General features: G+C 55.3%; 3 protein-coding genes across 3 annotated transcripts; 1 reads left to right on the top strand and 2 right to left on the bottom strand.

Moving 5' to 3' along the window:
• Positions 1-1,876: 1,876 nt before the first annotated feature.
• On the bottom strand, positions 1,877-2,740 carry G647_04974 (uncharacterized protein; the record flags this gene model as incomplete). The annotated part of the gene is made up of 1 exon (XM_008729310.1): positions 1,877-2,740. The coding sequence occupies one exon, from the start codon at positions 2,738-2,740 to the stop codon at positions 1,877-1,879; it is 864 nt and encodes a 287-aa protein (XP_008727532.1).
• A 903-nt stretch (positions 2,741-3,643) lies between these two features.
• G647_04973 (uncharacterized protein) lies at positions 3,644-4,225 on the bottom strand (the record flags this gene model as incomplete). Its single annotated transcript, XM_008729309.1, has 2 exons — positions 3,644-4,022; positions 4,170-4,225. 2 exons carry the CDS (start codon positions 4,223-4,225, stop codon positions 3,644-3,646), a joined length of 435 nt encoding a protein of 144 aa, XP_008727531.1.
• Positions 4,226-9,178: 4,953 nt separating this feature from the next.
• Positions 9,179-11,706, top strand: G647_04972 (uncharacterized protein; the record flags this gene model as incomplete). The annotated part of the gene is made up of 3 exons (XM_008729308.1): positions 9,179-9,696; positions 9,953-11,062; positions 11,172-11,706. 3 exons carry the CDS (start codon positions 9,179-9,181, stop codon positions 11,704-11,706), a joined length of 2,163 nt encoding a protein of 720 aa, XP_008727530.1.
• Between the last annotated feature and the right edge of the window lie 8,771 nt (positions 11,707-20,477).

Here is a 20,477-nt window from a genome sequence, read left to right as displayed (position 1 = left end):
TGACCTGACATCCGAAGTCGTAGTGAAAGCATGAATCATGCGAAGCGAGCGGATTGTGGTAAAAGGTCAGACGGCGTCTCCACCGTCTATAGACCCTGCAGGCCGCCCAGTCTCGAGAATGACTGGCCTCAGCATGTCAGCATCGCCAGGATTCGGCATCCTTTGTGGAGCACACCAGTATGCGCCCACTAATTAACGAAGGATCACCATCAAGGATTGACTTTGCGGAGGTGATATGAGTCTGCATAGCAGTTACTGTGCTGTTCGGACTACGGAAGCTCGGATGCGATATTACGGTGACCAACGAAGCGCTGTTCCCGCTCCACCATCTAAGCGACAAGGCGCCCCATAAGGCTGAAACTTCGAGGACTGTTCATCACGGACGGCCGTACGAGGAGGCTGACCACTTGTTCCGTATCCTATATCTCGACTCTAGTGATCAAAAGACGGCATGCGAGCACTAGTTGGAGACCTACTCGTCTGCCATACACTTGAGAATGAAGCGATCGAACACGTACCCGGAATCCCTCAGCACTTCGGAGTGGGGATTGCTTCTGCACATTCAAGTGGTCGAAGAATGGTGTCCCGACGCACTCCATTTGAACAAGTCCGATTTACTTCGGACGCCGTGGGTGGGAAGTGCTCGTTGATGAAGCAAGGATACTACGCGATCTTTCCAAGCTTGACCAGTTCTTCCATGTGTATACGTGAAGTCCGAAGTTCTCCCAGTGCCAGCCCGACGACCAAGGATTCAAAGAGCGTCAGACGTCAACACGCACCAGGTGCATGAGGCCTGGCTGAGCTCTCCAAGACTGCAGCCAGTGTTTTGCAGAATAGCGGGGGTGGGATTTGTCGAGACAGTTGGACGCTGCTGACGGTCCCGGCCCAGGAAACTGTCCAGTAGTCGGCTTACAGCCACACCTGAGGTCAGCCGAAGCCAGCCACCAACAGGCATTTGAGACGCCCTATTAGCGTGTCTCAAAGTGGTAAAGGTAACGTTGCTGTTGTGGGACGAAGGATCAGTGGCATACAGCAGCTCTATAACCATTTACCCAGTAGGGTTCATGGAATCATGGCCGACAGGGAATGATGATGCGAACCTTCCTTGCGCGCTCGGAGCGTCCCACGGCGGTCGGCTGCGAATCCTTCAGCCCAGCAAAAGCAGAAGGAAGAACCGAAGGTTGAATCTCACAGGCTAAAGAAGGACTCTGCTCCAACACCGTCATCCCACCCTTGATTAATGCTGCAGCGCGCCTTGCGCATACCAGGGTTAACGACTGAAGTCGAGATTTTGCTGCCATCGAGCCCAGACAAAGCTTCCAGAAGCGCCAATGACGCTAAGCGACTTTCTAGCGCCCGCTCGTTTTCGCGCCTTCACCATAGCCATGGCGAACAAACCCCTCCCCCACGCCATCGAGGCCTGGAAAAGACGCAGCCGCCTGAGCTGACCAAGACGCATTTGCTTCGGCGAGACCCTCTTTCGGGGACCAGCAGGTTGTTTTCGGGCTTCAAAGAGCCCATCACTTGTCGTAAGTTTTCCCGGCTTTCTTGGGATCAGTGAGTGCCTGGGCGATGAGAGACGTGGCTGGCTGCAACGGGAAAGTCCTTCTTCTTCCTGTATGGCGCTGTGGAAGTGCATGGCTTGCAGCAAAACCTGGATATGCAAGGTTTCTCTGCCTTCCCATGCATACGTGCGGCCTCGTCAACTGTTGATCGACCGAGGTCGATGGGTGGGTGTACCTCGATTGAATGTGTCACAGTCTTCGAACCTGCCACCAGTAGTGCTCCGCTGCTCATTATTTCAATCAGGCTGACCGAGCTCGTTCAAGCAAGTGCTCTCGGCAGAGCCAACATTCAAGGTGAAGCACTCGGCATGTTACAGATTTCCGTTACTGCCTCCTCTCTTCATCCCAGGCGGGAACCGCACTCCACTGACGAAGGCTTGTTTCCTACTGGAGTCCACTCCCTTACCTGAGTCTGACCCTCTCTTCTTCCCACTGACACGCATCTCGTCAACCTTTGCCTTTGCGAGTCCGAAGCCCGGCGTCACCCATCCCCCACAGCTACACCGCAACCCCTGCCATGCAAATTTCCCAATATTCGCCCCGCACCACTGGGTCGGACAGACGAGGCGTCCGTCCAACTCGCCCTGCGACAAGGTCGGCCTCATCCACGACAGTGGATGGAGAAATATGTGGGCACACGGGTCCTCTCCCTGGGTGGCAGATGGGTCTCGGTGCGGGGGCGGCTTGTGCGGAAGGATAAAAGTCGATTTTGCCAACAGACGGCGGCATTTGCGGCATTTGATCTCGAGGTTTGGCGGGGCCGCGGGCGCCGGCGAGGGCGACGAGAGGGTTATGTCCGGGTTCCTGATTTCCGTCGGTGAGTCATGCTCGGGGTTAGAGAGGTCGAGAGCCTCGACCCTGTCGGACAGGCTCAGATTATCTGTGCGGTTGGCCCGGGACGGATCCTCGTCCTCGTCCTCTTCGTCCCGAAAGGATATATGCTCCATTTCGGGAGCGCGGTTACCACTCAGAGCGTCCATGACTTGTCGCGAGTTCATCCATCGACGGTAGATCTTGTGCGACTCGAGCTCTTCCTGGGTGGAGGGGCAGTTCATTGCCTCGTACATGCGCAGTTGTTTGATGAAGCCCGAGTTGGGTTCGACCTGGGGCCGGCATTCGCGGACGAGACGCAACGCCGTGTCCACGGTCAGGGGTGTGGGCGGGAGGGACACCATTTCGTGAGCCACGGAGTCGGCGCTGGAGTCAGACGCGGATAGGTGGACTGTCGTCGCTTGTCTGGAGTGCCAGAGGAGGTATGCTATTACGATTGTTGCGGAGCGGGACACACCCATCGCACTGTAAGCGAGGTAAGTGTTAGCCACGCACAAATTGATCAACATAACGGGAATTAGTGTCGACCATTGGTCAAAGGACGTAGGTCATCTTTCGCAGGGAATGGTCATCTACTTGCTTGCTAGCCAGCAAGCAAGCCGCCCGTATCGAACAACTTCGCAGGCATGTACACTCTGCTCTTGCCAAGGCCTGGCAATCAATACACCCACATGATGGCGGCACGACATGTCCAGCCTACCACGTGACGGACGGAGCCACGTGATCGGGGCAAAGTGGATTGCATGTGGCAAGATGAGATATTCGGTCGAACGACATCATTGCCGGAAATAGTGATGCGACCAGTTCAGATGGCCCCAACGCGCCCTAGGGCAGTCAAAAAGGGTTACACAACCAAAGTGGCGAGACTTTGACGCAGAAGTGGAATCTCAGCGTGGGGAGACCCCAAAAGAGGCTTTGCCCCTTCGGCCAAGACCCCCCCGAAAGGGGCAGTTGATCGGACTTCATCAATGGTCATCAATGGCCGCATGACGGTTCTGGCCTGCTTTCCCACGCTCGTAAGGCTGCTAAGTATTGTTCAAAAGTACGGCACCACCGGCGTGTCCGATGCGGTTGCGCGCGCAAAGGTCTTGTCTCACATACTGTGGATCGGATGGGTCAGGTGTTCGGTGGTCGTGGCGAACAGCGCCATGCAAGGGAACCACGCCCGTTTGAAACCAAGCCAGGCAACCAGGTATGATGGTCCCAGGTGAGGTGAGTATTAGTCATGACTCGCGTGAGCGTACCATTCACTTGTGCGCCAGGCCAATCGACCAGACAAAGCACCAAAGACGAAAACATGAAAACATGAAAAGATGAGTGACCCACCAGTGAACAAGGACCCCGCCAGGTAAGGGATTGACTCCGGAGTCGTTCGCATCATTGGACGCGGCGTCAGAGGTCGCGGATTTACTGGACCTGGAGTGCTTCAGACCTTCGTGGATGAAGGCGTTGCTCTGCGGGAAGAAGGACAGGATGTTCGAGTCGTAGACATCATCGAGAGCGATGTGTAGATGCTGGAACCCACGCAGCACAGCCCAGTTATTCGCGAACTTCCAGTCGAGGACCGAGACCACGTGGGTGATGTTGGCACCTTGCAGGATCTTGGGACGACGTAGAGCTTGAAATCTAGAATCACGTCAAGACCCTTCTTTCGCCTGCATCTTCACAACGGTCGTTGATCGGGCACGGACTGGTGCAAGCTGAGAGACACATGCTCTTTTTCTTTTCCCGAGCGGCTGGAGAGATGTTGAGTGCTGGGGTTCGGTAACATACCCGTCGATGTAAAGATCATAGCCCGGCACCTTGCTCGGTAGGGTTGGGACGTCCATGTTGGCTCCCGGACCCTGTGTACGGTAGATCGGTGTTCCAGAGGCTGTCACTCCAGCAGAACCACAGCAGGAATCTGCAGGGCTAAAGGTCGATCCAACGACAAATGTTAGCCGCCGAGCCCGAGGCCAACCAGCCCAACGCAGAGAGCACAGGCGGTGAAGGGAAGCCGCGGCCGAGGGGTAGAATTGGTTGCCCCTTTCGGAGAATGGTTTGATGAATGGGCTTGAGAACTCTGTCTCGTCCTGTTTCGCAGCGGCACTCTCGATGAGAGACTTCTGGAGGCCCTTTGTTGTGTTGACTCAGGCTCGGTTTCTTCAAAATTAAATCAACGACTGCGACCTGTGGATGAGATTGGTCGATGACTCGAAAGACATGGCGGCCTTGCGACAAGGAAAATTTGACGAGCCTCGGTTACTGCCAAGACCGTGAGGCGCCAGTGGCTGGTGATGTGCGGCGGCTTGGCATGTAAGTTGCATCCCGCGTTGAATACGGAGTCCGTCCGAAGTGAACGTCATAAGCCACACGAATTATGCTTAAATGCCATTAACCGGTAGGGCAGGAGGGGTACTCAGCATCAACCGAGGTACTGATCGTTATTGGGCTAATTCACCTTCCCTTTCGACGAAAGAGATACGAGTAATACCTCAGTATGGGTACTGGGTATGAGGACCGCATACTCCGTACTGTGGGGATGGATGAGTTTACTGTACAACTCCTGTCCCTATGATCTGCTGGGTCATATCCGGACAATGGACCTTGGAGACGAACAGCGGCACGTACTGTGGAAAGTTTTCGCAGGTTTCGAAATCATCTGCTTGCCGCAGGTTGCATCCCACCCTTGGGTATCCCACTATGCCCTCTTTGCGATGTATGGAGTTTCGATAAAATGCTCAAGGTTCTGAGACTGTCGCTCTGGAATTCTTGCAGTTCGGAAGTTGTGGAGGGGTAGCCTCCCACGTCAGTAGGATCGATCCCACAGTCTACCCTGTGCGGGTAGCGGTCGGTACGAGTAATGTACTCACTGAAGGCTAGGTATGGTGCTGCTCCATGACTTGAGTTGATCTTGGATACCTACCCGTTGCTCTTTCAGCCACTCAGCAGCCGTTTCAGCGGTCGACGACCCGCTTCCTCATCCCTCTCCCCTTAGCGCGGAATGTGACTTCTCAAAAGGTTCACCCGGACGTTTGCCCATCTCTGGAACTCTTGCTCCGACGCCAGGCTCCATCTTTACATTTCTGGGAGGTGAGTTGTACGAGTAAGTGGCCTGGAAACGTCATCCACGAGCCGACTACCTCTTAGAGCCACTTGCCAGAGAACCTCATCAACGTCACCGCAAAGAGCAAGTCAACCACCCCGGTAATCAGCCTTGTCGGCTCTTGAGGCAGAACACTACCCATACAGATCCACCATTTCCGAAACCATGCCACTTTGGGTGGTCGAAACAATCTCCACAGGCCCGAAAACAAGTCGGATCCTCGGCCGAGAATGACTACTCAGTACGAGACCATCGAACGATGGGGCGATGGGACGCAGCAGGCTTGTCGCCTCTGGCTCCTGGATCGAGGTTTCCATGCCCACCACCATCTTCGAATGACCAGGTTGCAGTCGATTCTTCTAGAGATCCTTAGATCTAGAGATCCTTAGAGAGCTGGCAAACGCCAAAGCACAAATCAGTCATCTCGGAAGCGCGTTGGGCCGAGCTCGTTGGATCAGAATGCATTGAGGTACATAGTACCCAGCACACCGAATATTGCGAGAAAGAGGCGCGCATGCAGCGAATAGAAGGTCGAGGTCAAGCGAGGTCCAGAGAACACAAGATGCCTAATTCAGCGGCGGAGAGTATGCAGCAAATTCCAACTAATCACATCCGCTCTGCCCACTAACTAGCCACAAAAGGCGACGTTTTGAATCTGCAAGGCGCTCCGATCGGCCTCATAGGGCAGAGCAAGGAAGTCGTAGGGCAGGGAATTCGCGCCAACCACTGAACATCACTTGCGGCACTGCAACATCCCTCCTGGGCATCCATGACACCGTATCCCAGTAGACCTTCGTGACCGTCAGTGCTCCACGAACAATGAGATTGAACCCGCTATGTGGCACGGAGGCAAGGGATGAGTCTCGGCACTCATCATGGCGGGTTGTTTGGAATCAACTAGTCATGGGATACGAATTCAGCGATGCCCATGCTCGACAAAGTAGTATCCTCGTGTCTGGGACTCAGTCCTTATTCGAGGGGCATGTTACCGACACATCGGCGAAGAGAAGCCCCGTGACTGTGGACTTTGACTTTCTTTGATTCGTGGTTCTAGAGCTTTTCCCAGCCCCTGGTCAGCGCGCCTTCAGCCTATGACGTGGAGGAGCATACGAAGAGGCGTCGACGAGCGTCTACACTGCGCTCTTTAAATCCAAGCGGAGCTAAACTATCTACGGGGAATGCTCTGCAGTAGCCATGCACGAGCATGCAGCAATCGGCCCGGCGACGTGCCAAATGCTCGCCGTGGCTTGACCTTGACACAGAGGGAGACCGTGAAGGATGCGGTGCCAAAAAGGGCAGCAAATACTCGAAAGGCGAATGTAAGAAAGTGCGCCTCCCGAGAAGCACCCATTTCCAAGGTTCCAATAGACCTTTCACCTTCTCCGGGCGTGGTCATAAGGCTCAGCTTGGGCGCATCTAGAGCAACGGAGGGCTGGCAGCATGACCAATACGGAGTAAAATTGGGTTGGCGGGTTCTATTTCAGTTGCGGTCAGACTGATGCCGTGTTTGCCAACTTGACCATGCTCGTGTCAGGATCTTCCAATCATCCCAGCTTGCGCCGCGATGGCTGCGAATCATAGCACGCGTATCAGCTTGCCTCGCAGGCTCACGCCATGTCGGTGGCCGGCTGGTGGTTTCAGAGACTCATCAGGGAGGTCCCGCGACCCCGGCAGCGATTCGTCGAGGTGTGGGACGGCGTATGGCGGGGCAACCGAGCAGCTTTGCAGGGGTCTCGTCCTTGCTCGTCGGACGGAGGATGGCAGCGGGTTCATTGGCCTGTCGCCTTCATGTCTGGTTCCCAGTACCCAGCAGGTCTGCCCTACCGACCCTGAGAAGCGCAAGGGTCAGCTCACGCCGTTTCGCACCGTCAGCCACTATTACCATGGCTCTTGGCTCCTTTACCCTCCCAAGACATCTGCCTTCCGTCTGTCTGGGCTTATCAATGCCGGTGGATTCAGCCGGTCGTGTGTAAGGCTCATCATGCGCAGATGAGACGGCACGGGAGAACGAGGAGAAAATTTTGCGGACGGCACTGCAGCCTGCAGCGCCGTGGCCGCCACCTCTGTGTCGCAGCGCGCGAGGAAGCGGGTAGACTGGTGCCCTGCAATTACGGAACAGCCAAGGAAGAGGAAAAGCACCCAGTACCGGGTACGAGTGCTGGGTAGACAAGCCGTCGGCGCCGAGGTTCCATCGGCTGGACAGATGGGTAGAGTACGAGTCGCAAAGTCGTTCAGGCGTGATCGAGATTGGCCGCAGAACCCTGGGTTGCGACCAGCTCACAGGCCACCCAGTCTAGCCCAGCAAGGCCCAACGCTACCCCCACCACCCTGGTGCCCTCGGGACGGATGCAGCCTTTACTCTGTTTTGCGCTAGAAGCCCACGCCGATCTGGCTGCGTGCCGTAGGGCTGAAGCCCGCCCGCCCAGACAGCCAGATCAACGGGAACGTGAATAATGGTGAACCTGAACCTGCACCTGCGCCCGCGCCTCCTGCCGCTACGTTTCTGGAGCTTAGGCCTCGCCGTTTAGGCTTTCTGGCACTCGTACCCCTCGAACGGCCCTGCTGCTGCGTCTGTGGCTACCGTATGCGCTCCACCCGAGGCGCCATTCAGCTGTCCACCGTCTCCCCTGCCTAGCTGGCCGACCTGCCTGGTGCGCCTACACTACCCTAGCCCTACCCTTGCAGCACACCACGAGGCGCAATCGCATGGCTTTGCGACTTGCATGACTGACTTTGACAAGAACCGTGGAGCTTCAAGGGTTGGAGCGTGCCATTTTGCCATCCATCACGCTTCCCACACTGACTAGTATTCGCAGTGATGAAGTCTTGCTTCCTGCAGCTCCTCCTCCGATCCTGACCCTCTGCCTTCATCCTTCACCTCGTCCTTCCTGCGTACCCTACACTTGCTCCGGTGTCTGCAGTCGATCCCAAGAACACGACTGCACCCTCCTCTTCCTGCTCGCTTAGACCGCCAACGACGACCGGCTCGAGGGGCCAGTGACATTGCGAGACTGCATCCTGCAGAGAAATCAGCGTAGGCGAGCGGCCCTCACATCATACCTCACGCCTCACACCGCATACCTCATTTTGATGCAGCATGTCTATGCCTCCTCCTCCTACTTGCTGCTCGCCTGATCGTGGCTCGCCGGCCCGGTCACCCAACCCCTCTTAAGCCGTCCCTCATATCCTGCAAGACCTGCTCTTACTGGTTCTCACATCCTGCTGTGTTTATCCTACCGCAACCCACCTTGCGAGAGGGAGAGGCCGACTGCTCTCCGCTCTACATCCTGTCCTTACCGCCAGAACTGCTGTAACAACCCTGTACCTTTTCTCACCGGACGATATAGACTGTTACATTACCTTCACCATAGAGGGCGCCACCACCCTTTTGTACGACCTACGACCTACGACGAGCAAGACCAATTGAGAGAATTAGCCGTCGGCTTCTCACCATATTACATACATAAACTGCAGCAGACGGGGCGTCCAGGCACATGTGCATCGGCTAAGCCAGGCGGATTCCCAAGGCAGAGCACATCCCACACGAGGTGACCACAAGGAGTTACACGTCCTTGCCACATTCAAATCCTCGGAACCGGACGACTACTAAAGTGCGGTACAACCACGCATCTGAGCGATCTTGCCTCCCAACATTGTCCGATGTTGCAGTGACGCTGAAGGTCCCAACTCAGAAAGCATGGATATCCGTGGCGCTGGAGCCGCGGGGTCGCGGATACCGCTGTCGGCCTACAGAGCCAGACCTGCCTCACCTCGGAGTACTTCTCGATCCAATTCGCAAACCTCTGACGACTCCTTTCAGCCTCAACAACCCATCGTGATACCTGGCATACGCTTCGACGACGTCCCTCCACCACTGCCGCCGCCCGCCTACAACGACGACCTGGCCAATGGTGTAGATCTGGCGTGGAAGTGGGCCAACAACTATCCCTTCGAAGGCCAGCGACAGTTGGCGCCGATCAAGCCAGGCTCAAGTCTTCACGGCAGCTACCTAGGATCCAGAAGCCACTTGCCACATGCCCGCGACGACGACAATGACAACACCGACGACGACATGGACATCGATGACGACAATTACCATCGCAGGAGCAGCAACGTGTCGACAGTAAGATCACCGTCCCAGGGAGAAATGCGGTTTGGCGGTCCGGTACCTGCAGGCGGCCGAAAACCGCCCTCTCCAAATCTGGCAAATCAGAGGTGAGTCAGCCGTGCGTGGCACGCTTCGTGGAATTATTTGTGTTTTTCCCAGCGCAATACGGGGTGGTATGGCAGCCCGTTACAATACGGGGCGATGTGGTACCGTATGGAATGACGGCCCCGAATTCCCGTGACGAGCGTTTGTGGGATTCCGGCGTATTGTATCGTGGGGGCCAAGTTGCGCCCCCGTGACCGTTAGCCGCAAGTGGCAACCGACGAAAGAGGATGGAAAGGCTGATGAGTCTTTCTATTTTAGATTACAAGGAGAGGTTCCCCTGGCCCAGCGCAATTACGACCGTTCCGCCCAGGCATACGACCAGAGACTGTTGTCCAAGATTGGGAAGTCCCATTCGCCACCCCAACATCAACGTTCAGGCTCAACCGAAGGCCCGTCTTATGCTTCACAACTTTCGCTGCAGACTGTGGACTCCAAAGTCCAATTGCCGTCAGCCAATGAACTTCCCTCGGCCCTCTTTGATCCGGTGTCCAAATGGATCACGAGTCCGGTCTCAGCAGGCATCTCATCGGGCTCGCGCCCTGGCTGGCGGGACTACAACATGGAGCATCGTAGTCCTTCTATCGACAGCACTGCGAACTCGCTCGTGTTGGACCCGGAGTTGTTCCTTCAGCCTCGGGCGGGTGGTTTGCCTCCCATAGGCGGTGCCGCACCGGGGAACGATGAAGTGGCCAGCCTGGGAGGCCGCTCGTACCGGGGGAGCTACGATCCAGGATTCTTTGCTGAGACAGAATCCGACATCGCAGGCGATGATGGGAGCACGTTCCGCAATCTAAATCTCGGCGACCCGCAGGAGCAGCAGGTGGGTCGGCGATCCTCCAAGCAGGGCATGAAGCGTCGGGCTGGGTCCCCCCCATCCGAAGTGGCTCGGGACGACAAGTCCCCATCACGTGTCGACGCATCAGCAGAAGTGTGCCACCACAAAGTCCCTACGACTGCGGCGGCACGCTCGCCAGGCTCGAGATATTATCAACCCAAGCACGGATCTGTCTCGTCCACCGCGTCGAGTGTCAGACACAACTCCTATGCGTCGTCTGTTGCGCTTTCAATTGCCGGCAGTAGCATGACCAGTATCTCTTCCTTCGAGCGACAATCACCGCTAGACCCTGCCTCGCAGCCTGCATACATAACCTCGGCTCAGCCTATCTCGAGTCCTGCCACGTCAGTTGTGCCATCCAGGACACGGCCTACTCAGTCTCTCCTTGATACCAAGTCCGCGGTCCGCAAACTATCTACACACGTTGCAATGTCTGACTCCAGGCTCCCTCCAGCTACGCGCGTGGGCAACTACTTCATATGTGATTGCTGCCCCAAGAAGCCCAAGAAGTTCGACACCGAAGAAGGTTTGAGGTAAGTCGACCCGGTGACACTCGCTAAGCGCCCCACCCTATCCTTCTCGCTTTCCTCTTAACCTATAACTCCCGCACTCGCCAATCTCTTGCTGACTGCTCTGTGCCAGAACACACCAAATGGAGAAGCAGTACACCTGCCAGTACTGCAACAACCGCTTCAAGAACAAAAACGAGGCAGAGCGCCATCAGAACTCGCTTCATCTGCGACGTCACTCCTGGTCATGTGCGGCTATCTCGAACTATCAGGCAGCATTTCACCCAGCCTCCACACCGCCTGGCTCAGCTGGTCCTCAGGCCGATGTCTGCGGCTATTGTGGAGAGGAGTTCCCCAATCTCCCGCAACCCGACTGGGATCGCCGGATTGACCACCTCACCAACGTCCACAAGTTTGGTGAGTGCAACCAAGCAAAGAAATTTTTCCGGGCCGATCACTTTCGACAGCACCTCAAACACAGTCATGCTGGACAGAGTGGGAAGTGGACCAACGTGTTGGAAAATGTATGCTTGCGCGAGGAAGTCCCCCAGGATTTTGCTGGGATATCACCAACTGGGAGTGACTCAAGCCCCGGACGAGGACCCGGCAGCCTCCCAGAACGGCCCATGGGTGGTGCCACGATCAACGAAGCCCAGGACGAGACGTGAGCGGTGGCTCCTTTCGTCGGGATCCGGCTCGAAAGACCCCTCCATTTTGCATGGATGTCAGGGCGTCGAGGGTTACAACTCATATCTATGGCCGGCGGGAGGACCCGAGGTGCAGGGTAGCATGCTAACCAGCTCGAGGATTGCCTGGCGGCCTGTCAACCCCGCCCTCTCTTGTTGGAGTTTCCTCTCTGGAGGGTCATATGCCGCCAATCACTAGTCTTGCAGGCGTGCGCAGAGGATCGAGCCTGCCGATCCCAGCATTTCCGTCTGCTCATCTGGCTAGCCGCCACGGCCATGGTCAAATCCCAGCTGTTGGCTGTACTCGGTGGTCGACCCTCCTATTGTGCCATGCAGAGAAATCGGACAGGCCTTTTCTCTTTATGCCTACAACGGTCATATGCACGACAAGGTGGCGCTACAGGCCTCGTTCGGTCCGCGTCCATGACGCAGGATTGTCTCGAGGTGCTTGGACTGTGTTTGAAGAGGGGAAAGACAGGGAGCCCCAGTGATACCCATTTGACGTCAGATTTCTCAATCAATTCCATGTTAACGACGATACCAGGTGTGAGCATGTCACTATTCATTGCGTCCTGCTTTCTTGTGTTCCACACCCACTTACCATTTGTCATCCAAAAGAGGAGTACGCCGGACCGGGCTCGGTACAGAGATCACGGACACTGGATTAGAAAAGGCGCTGCCCATATCCGCCATTACGACTTGTTACGATGAATCATGCCAGGATAGGGGTACCTTGATGTTATCATACGTATTCTAGGTGTATGGAGATGCCGGTGGGAACGTATCCATGCCTCGAGTCACCCTTTGATGCAGTCGGCAAGGTCCTCGCCCCAGGGTTGTGCCCAATGAAGACCACGGGTCGTGCTCGTTAGCCAATACAGGATAGTCACGGGCAAGGAAAGCTTCATGCCAGGCCCTGGCAGAGCCTCGGACCGTCTGTGGATACATGCCCGTCCTGGCAATGGTCATGAGAAGACTAGCTGCTCATCTGTCCAAGGTTGATGGGGAGTGGAGTGGAAGTGGGCGTCTGGCCTCTTGAATTGTACAGACGTCTTCGCCCGCTCGGCCGCGCAGCATCAGCGAGCAAAGTCGACGACTCGAGGACCATCACAACCCGAGTCACCAGGCCGCGACGAACCTATTGCATCACGCCACGCCCCTAGAGAACGAGCGAACCACAGTCTGCTGCTGCCGCGCAGCTCGCTATCATCCAGGATGACCGACGAGGCTGCCCATTGGCTGTCGCTCTTGACGGCCTTCCCTGCCATACTGACCAGACCCAGGAAGGCAGAGAGCACGAAAACTAACAAGCCACAACGACCGACTTCTTGCTGACGACATGGCCTCGTTGACCCCTCATCCGCCCGTTAGTGCTTACCTCTCCATCTCATCAGGGGGCCTCTGAAACTTCGCACTGCACGACAGGTGCCGTCGATTTGCTCTGAGATCGATCAACACCAGGTCTAGAGACGGATCGGAAAATGACCAGCATGACATTAATTTAGGAGCTCGGTGCTGTTCTTTTGGCCAAAGACAACTTCCCGGCGCAGGAAAAACCGCAGAATGACCGCTGCGAAACGGGCCAGGATCTTCCCTTATGGACGGTCCTGGTTAGTTCGGAGCGCCTCACCACAGTGCCAAGCTCAACCCACGATATCTGCTCGCGAAGTGCCGCACAACGCATTAGGCCGTGCCCTCGTCAGCAACTGATTCGTCTCCAGGACGCCAATAGCTTGCGCTTTCGGCAGGGCCATCCGACCATTTCCCTGCGCTGGGGAATCCCAAATCCGAGGGCAGGGTTTACGAGTACGGACCACATGCCAACAGGCCGATCCATACCCAGCCACAGACGTTGCAAGTCTGGCCGCCCTTTCCGGATCGAGCCAAAGTGTCGATTTTTGCCAATGGCGGTGGCATCGACTCGTCCGCCGCGACGCAGCAGCGCGTTACGCGGAAAGGCAAGGCCATGCATTCGGCCTACAGGCTGCAATGTAACAGTGTCAAGTGAAGAAATCGAGAGTCTTCACCGACGAAGAGAAGTGTTGTTTAAGATGCAATACAACCACGGCAGCAAGCTTGCCAGGGTCGCAAAAGATGGACCGTCATGCAAGGCTAGCAAATGGCACCATTCTGGCCCTGGGCCCAGAAGCTTTACATCTCTCCACCACCGCCATGGGTGAAGACGCTTTACTCGGGAAAGACTCTGGCAAGCAGATATTGACCATGGTCATACCATTCACATCGTCACGTTCCTATCCGAGAATGCACGGCTCCTATGTCATAAGCTGTGTTCTGTCATCTTGCAGCTGCTTTCTCTTCATTATTGCCTGTTTGCGAGCTAGTCACAACTCTGACGTTTGTAGGAACGCTTCCCCCGTAAAGTTTTGGTCGGCAAAGATGAAAAACGGTAGGAGAACATTACCGGCGAGCCTCTGGAGGATGCGAAGGCGGTCCCACAAAGCTGCCGTGCCTGACCAGGCCGTTTTCGTCTTCGTCGCTCTTGTTCTGGGTCGACCATGGTGCAGATTTTCTTCTCTCCGACACCCTCGTCGCATCCACCGCTTCTTGCACACTGTGTTGATGATATACTGATCTAAGGCGAATATGGCATGTCGTCCGGTGAAATCGGGGCAGATCCAGCACCGAGCTGGCTAGACGTGCTGATCGACGGGACCTGCGCTCATTCAGGTCCGTCTAGCCGGCGGTGGTGTGTATGAGGATGAATTTAAACATCCCAATTCGTCATTGCAGTCTGGAAATGCTGCAAGAGCAGCAGCGAGGCCCGAGCACGAAGGATTGACGCAGTCACGAAGTCAGGCTTGGGAAGGTGCCACGAAGGACCGGCGCTGCTGCTCGAGCTGTTCTTCATTCCTTCCCCTGGCAGCCACCTTGCATGCTCTGGGGGGGTCTCATGAGTTGCCAACTCGACGTCGTACGGCTCGATTTCCCGCCATGAAGTGATGGGCGCGCAGACCGATGGCCGCTCTCGGCCAAGTTTACAAGTCAATCTGACTCAATTATGAGTAATCGACGCTCGAGCTCCCCGAGGGGAGTACTCGTACAGGATGCGGCTCAAGGTGCAGCGGTCGTCGAACTGTAGCCCATGGCTCAGTACATGTTTGCGCTGATTTCATTACGTCGACGCGTTGCCGACCTTTGATACCCGCAAGAGGGGGAAATTTCCGGCCAGAATCGTGTCACACTGCGCGGTCTTTCTGGCCGTCACAGGGGACAAATGACAGGGTGCGCCAGCTTCTCGGTGCTTCTCGGAGACTGGAGGTCTAGGCATTGGATTTTCGAGGTGCGGACCAGGGCTCAAGGGAAGATGTGCTGGCAAAGCAAGGCGAGATTAGACTCTGCGTGCCAGGTCTGGTTCGCCGTAGTGGCTGGTTTTTGGTCTTGGGTTCTTATGAGACTTAGCGGACTTGAACATTCTTCCAAGTCTTCCAGACTAGGTACAGGGGGTATACAGATTCCGACAGTTTGGCAGAAGAAAAGTCTACAGTATCGCTCCGAAGGGTAGGTAGGTCCAATCAGCCCACCCACCGGCTTGCTTGGCACAGTGTCCGCGACTTTTCCATCTGCTTGTATGGTATGGATGGCCGTTCAGCAAAAGTTCCAACAATGCAAAGGAAGTGTTGAGCTGCGTTGGGCCATTTGCACGAGTTCGGATACATGAGGATACGCTTGTAGGCGCAGCGCAGTGTATTGTCGCGTCATATCGTGTCGTGTCATGTCACGCCGTACGGCAGGATAGCTCGAGTCTGTCCAAGCCTACCTAGGTACGTAGTACCTTATGGTGCGGTAGTCGTAGCTGTGCAACACGAAGCGATAGAAATGACCCTCATATCGTGCGTGCGTGCGTGCGTGCGTGCGTGAGTGTGTACTCTTGTCTTTTCGTGGTCTTGTCCAAATGAATGGACCCGAGCGGTCACGTATGCATGGTAGTGGACGAGCTGCGCGGCGCTCCCTCGCTCCCTCTTTTGCTTACCAGGGATGTTGTGAATCTGTTTGAACTACCAAAGACTCCGTACGCTCTACATGACTCTTGCCATCTCGTAGAGTATACTGGACGCATACCTGTAGCCACGCCCACATTGGCTGTGTAGCGTGTTTCGTTTGACCGATTCACGCGATAGACTATGTACGGGGACTACACCAGCAGCAGCAGCAGCAGCAGCAGCAGTAGATGCAGTACCGCCACGGGTCCTCTAGAGTCATGTCGGAGAGTTGGTTGGGAGACCCGGCTACGTATCAAGATCAACATCAAGATCAGTGGAGAGTCGTACAGAGTACATATTCATGTACATGTACATGTACACATATGTACAGTGGTTAGGGGAGGGACGTGTGTGACTTGCAAGGACAGGTGAAAGTGAAAGTAAAGCTGAGAAACCCTGCACAGTAGGTAGAACGAATGAAATATGTGCGAAAGAAACACGGAGAACTGTACAGTACTCGTACCCGTATACTGACGGCAGGCTGTTGGTAAGTAGGTACACGGACGGCATGAAAGTAAGGTAACGTGGTGGAAAAGGAGTACGCCGTACAGTACGGAGTACCTCAGTACAGTAGGTATGTACCTCAGTTCGTACAGCTCAGCTTAGCTCAGGGCTGCAAAACAATACAATACAATACATTGCCTGGCAGTTACCCACCTGTATATGTGCGTGCCTACTGCGTCCTGTGTCCAGCGCTCTGTCCGTTGCTTCGCACAACCACACCACTGACTTTGACGTTGGCTGGGGGTCTCTGTCTCAACCTCCTACTGTGACGGTACAAAGTACATGGAAACGCAAGTGACGACCTGACCGGTACTCCGTATGAGGTACTCCGTACTTCGTATAAATATCCGTCAAGGGAAGTTGATGTAGACGCGTTACTTCGTATAAATACCCGTATAAGCAAAATGATATATATACGCGGTACTTTGTATGATTACTCATGTCGGGGAGGCAGTCTCTCATTCAAGTAATGCGACGGACGAGGATCAAGGACCGAGGACGAAATACTCTCTCCGTAAGTATTATTCGAACACGGGACGGAGTGTTTTGTCGGTAAGTGGTACATTCGCACGGCCTGGTCGATCGATGGTCGTACGGGTACAGACGAGCGTGGGTCGCGTAGTATTTACTCCGCACTGTGTAGCGGGACAGCTACACAAACTCTTTCAAGGGACGATAGAAGGAGGCAGGTATGAATAGATGAATAGATGACTGGGAGTGAGTGACTGGCTCAGTGAGTGAGAAGTGAGTGAGCGTATACGCAAGATCTCGAAGGAATAAAAGATACTCGATCTAGAAGTGTGTAGGTACTCGTCCTGACACTCGTACACTAAACAGGTACTATACACGCGCGCACCACCAATATTTACCGTACTGTACACGTATACAACGGATCAGTGACACCGCGAGGACAGAGGATACCTCGTTACTTCACACAGCTCCTATCCTACGTCCTTGGATAAAACACTACGGTTTGCGTCGGCGTATTCCTACTACGTGCTGTGTCATACACGGTACAGGTTACTTACCCTAAGTACCTACCTTGTGTTATATTGCCTTGTATTGCCTCATGTATGCTGAGTTTGTCTTTATCCAGTGCACGGTGACTCCTGTTGACAAACTGGCAGCCATGAAACAGACCGCAACGGCAGGCTGCGTGGGTGGGCGCGGGTCATGAGCGATCAGCTAACCGGGCGGCCAGCACCAGGCAACCCGTGCGAGCAGAAGGACTATATGCGCGAAAGGATACCACAGGAAGGGTGGAAGCCAAAATTTCGACACATAAACAGAAGAATCCTCAGCTTTGATCAGGGTAAATTCCAGTGCCAGTGCCAGCGCCAATGCCAGCCCTTTCGCTCTGCCGTGTGCTGCGTGCTGTGTGCTGCGTGTTGTGCAGCAAGCAGCGACTTGTGTACAAAGATACAACCCCGAGGCTTGGGCTGATCATTAATCCCTTCGGTAGCCCGGAATGCCCCCCTCTGAACAAGAATTACTTGACCGTGAAGCTCAGTGTGGTCTCTTTCTAGCCGTACACAATATGCTCGTCCAGTCCCGACGGGCCTCTCTCCCTCTCCAGCAGGGAGGATTAAATCGGACTGAATTAATGGTAAACTACTGCAGTACTCCGTACTGTCTCCCGCACTCGTATGTGCGTGCCCAGTACTGGACACGGTAGCGGGAACCATTTTCCGGGTCTAGCTAGGTAGGCGTGCTCGCCGCTCGAGGCTCCTTGGGGCTTGCTTCCGAGTTTGCTAGGGTACTTGCCCCTCGCGCAGAGCACACTGACGTGTTGTGCGGTGCTGTGCTTGGGGACGGGTCGGGTATGGACGGAGCTGGCTGGGGCGTAATGAGGAGACGGTCTGGGTCCGGAGGGGAGCGTCCCTTCCGGCGGAGGCCCCTCGTGCACGGCATCTCGCACAGTACTGGGTACTGGGTGCAGTGCTCCGTACTGCCGTGTGTACTCGAAGGACAAGAATACCCGGCTACTGGTACCGGGGACTGGGTACTGGGGGGGGCATATTGGGTGGAGCAAAACTTAAAGAAAAAAAGGCATGAGAAAATACTCCGGACGTAGTACTACGATGCCCTTTTCGGCTGAGATACACCGTAACGCATCCCGTCCCGTGTGCCGACGAATTCGGTACGTGCGGTGTGTACGAGGTAGGTAGCCAAGCGGGCACGTCGAAAGGGCAGGACTGCGTATCCAGTACTATGTAGATCGCGATCCCGCATCCGGACCCATGGTCCATACCCGTGAGAGATGTCCCGACGCAGCGGGGCATTTTACGGCGTGCATTTCCACCAGGAGGAATAAAGACTACGAAACGTCAGAAGGGATCCTTGAACGGCCCCAAGGAAAATGTTACGAGACTACGGAGTACTCGTACTGGGATCCTGTGCACGTTGTGGGTAAAAGCCATTAAGAGAATGTGTCCGGCAGGAAGCTATATCGCCGATCCAGGCCCACCGGGGGGGACTTTGCTTACATACTAGGTACTGGGTCTCGTGGATCCCCTGGCTACGCGCTTGATGGCGCGTTTGATGGCCGGATGGAAACGTGCCGGCGCTGGGACGAGGTCGAGCTCGAACCGTCCAGTGAAACGGGCGACGCAGCCGTCGGGAAGCAAAAGAGGAAGGTCACGCAAAGGATGTTTTCTATCAGCCTCAACACTTTGGCGAGAGCGAAACGGTAGCCTCGTCCCCAGTTTTATTTTTCAACGGGGCTATTCTCAATACGTGTGTACGAGTACATACCTTGCGCCCCGATGTCATCAAGGCGGTGCCACTGTGGCGACAGGATCAATGCACGTCAGTTGAGCCTCCGTCCGTATACTCGTACGAGACATGTCCGTTGCACAGCAGTCCTCCGTAAGCAGGTCGCGGTCGACCACAATTTAGCACTCCGGCAGCTTAGTCATAGTCACAACAACCTGACGGCGGACGAGGCGGCGGCGGCGGCGGCGACGAGGCTCCAAAAACCCACCGCGAAAAAGGGGGCTGAAAGGTTTTGTAATGACGTCTCACTCTCTGACAGGGAGGTAGGTATCGTATCGAGACTTGCTGTACACATATCCACGAGTCGGAAAATTCTTTCTCACCGTTGTTGACCAGGTGAGTATGGAGTATAACGGAGCCTTCGCCGCGCCTTGTCGCCCGTCAGAGGCCTCTTTCCGATGTGCGAAGGATTCCATGGCAGCAGGAACTCCTCGGGTCCATCCTCTGGCCCCTTTCTGACTGAGCATGTATTACCCACGGTCCCCGCTTCCAGAGGAGTCATTTGCACCATGTCTTTGTCGTCGACTTGGCCCCTTCGATGATTCTATCAGGGATGGCCCTCTCGACCACCGGAGTCCGAGATCGTCATGTCCTAACAGTCCTGAAATGGACACCCGCGGGAATGCCGACTCCTTCATGAGCTGGCCATCTGTGTTGGGGGGTGTACGTGTGTGGTGAGCATATGGTTCCTTCAATTTCCACATTCTCGACACAAGACATGGTCCCGCATGACTGCAGCGAACTGGTGGGACTAGAATCTGGTCGGCCGATTCTGCACTGCCCCAAGCTAACCTTTCAGACGAGGTTTTGGGGCGAGCCGAATCATAGCTGTGATAGGGACCACTGGGATGCCCTTGATGCTCAGCATCGCCGCGTTTGATAACCGAAACTGGCACGACCACGGAGAAATTCTCGTCGTTATACTCACCGACAGTGCGGCAAATAACGTCTTCCGAAACACGACGACACTTATAACCCGTCGTACATGTGGGAGATCACCCGCACCAGGAGCGACGCCAGATCGCCTGACGATAGGGCTTAGTGCGTTAATTCCCACCAACAAGCACAGGACGACGGTTGCTGGGCCTTGGTATTGGCCGCGATGGAAATTCATTCGGACAATCTCACCCGGGAGTCATGTCAGCGGCCCTACTACAAGTGACAAGGCTGAGCAGGAGGAATTGAAGCAGGGGACAGACTTCGACATGCTGGGTTCTGGGTTGCAGAAGTGGTTACGGAGTACTCACCGGACTAGTTCGCTCCAATGATGTGTCAACAATGCATTATCTAGGCGTTGCCAATTTCGTCCGGTATAGGCAGGTGGATATGGCTCTCTTGCTCGGTCGAGCTCCATCAGGCGCGACATGGTGATACGCAGCAGACAAGGGCAACCCACGTATGGAGGCGATTGTAGATGTCTAAATTGCGGACTGAAGCGGCCGTTGTTGGTCTGTTGGGGGGCTTCAGTTCGAC

The sequence above is a fragment of the Cladophialophora carrionii genome (assembly GCF_000365165.1).
Source record: "Cladophialophora carrionii CBS 160.54 unplaced genomic scaffold supercont1.4, whole genome shotgun sequence".
NCBI lineage: Eukaryota > Fungi > Ascomycota > Eurotiomycetes > Chaetothyriales > Herpotrichiellaceae > Cladophialophora > Cladophialophora carrionii.
The sequence above is the reverse complement of the archived record's forward strand: the minus strand, read 5'-3'. Positions and strand labels throughout refer to the sequence as shown.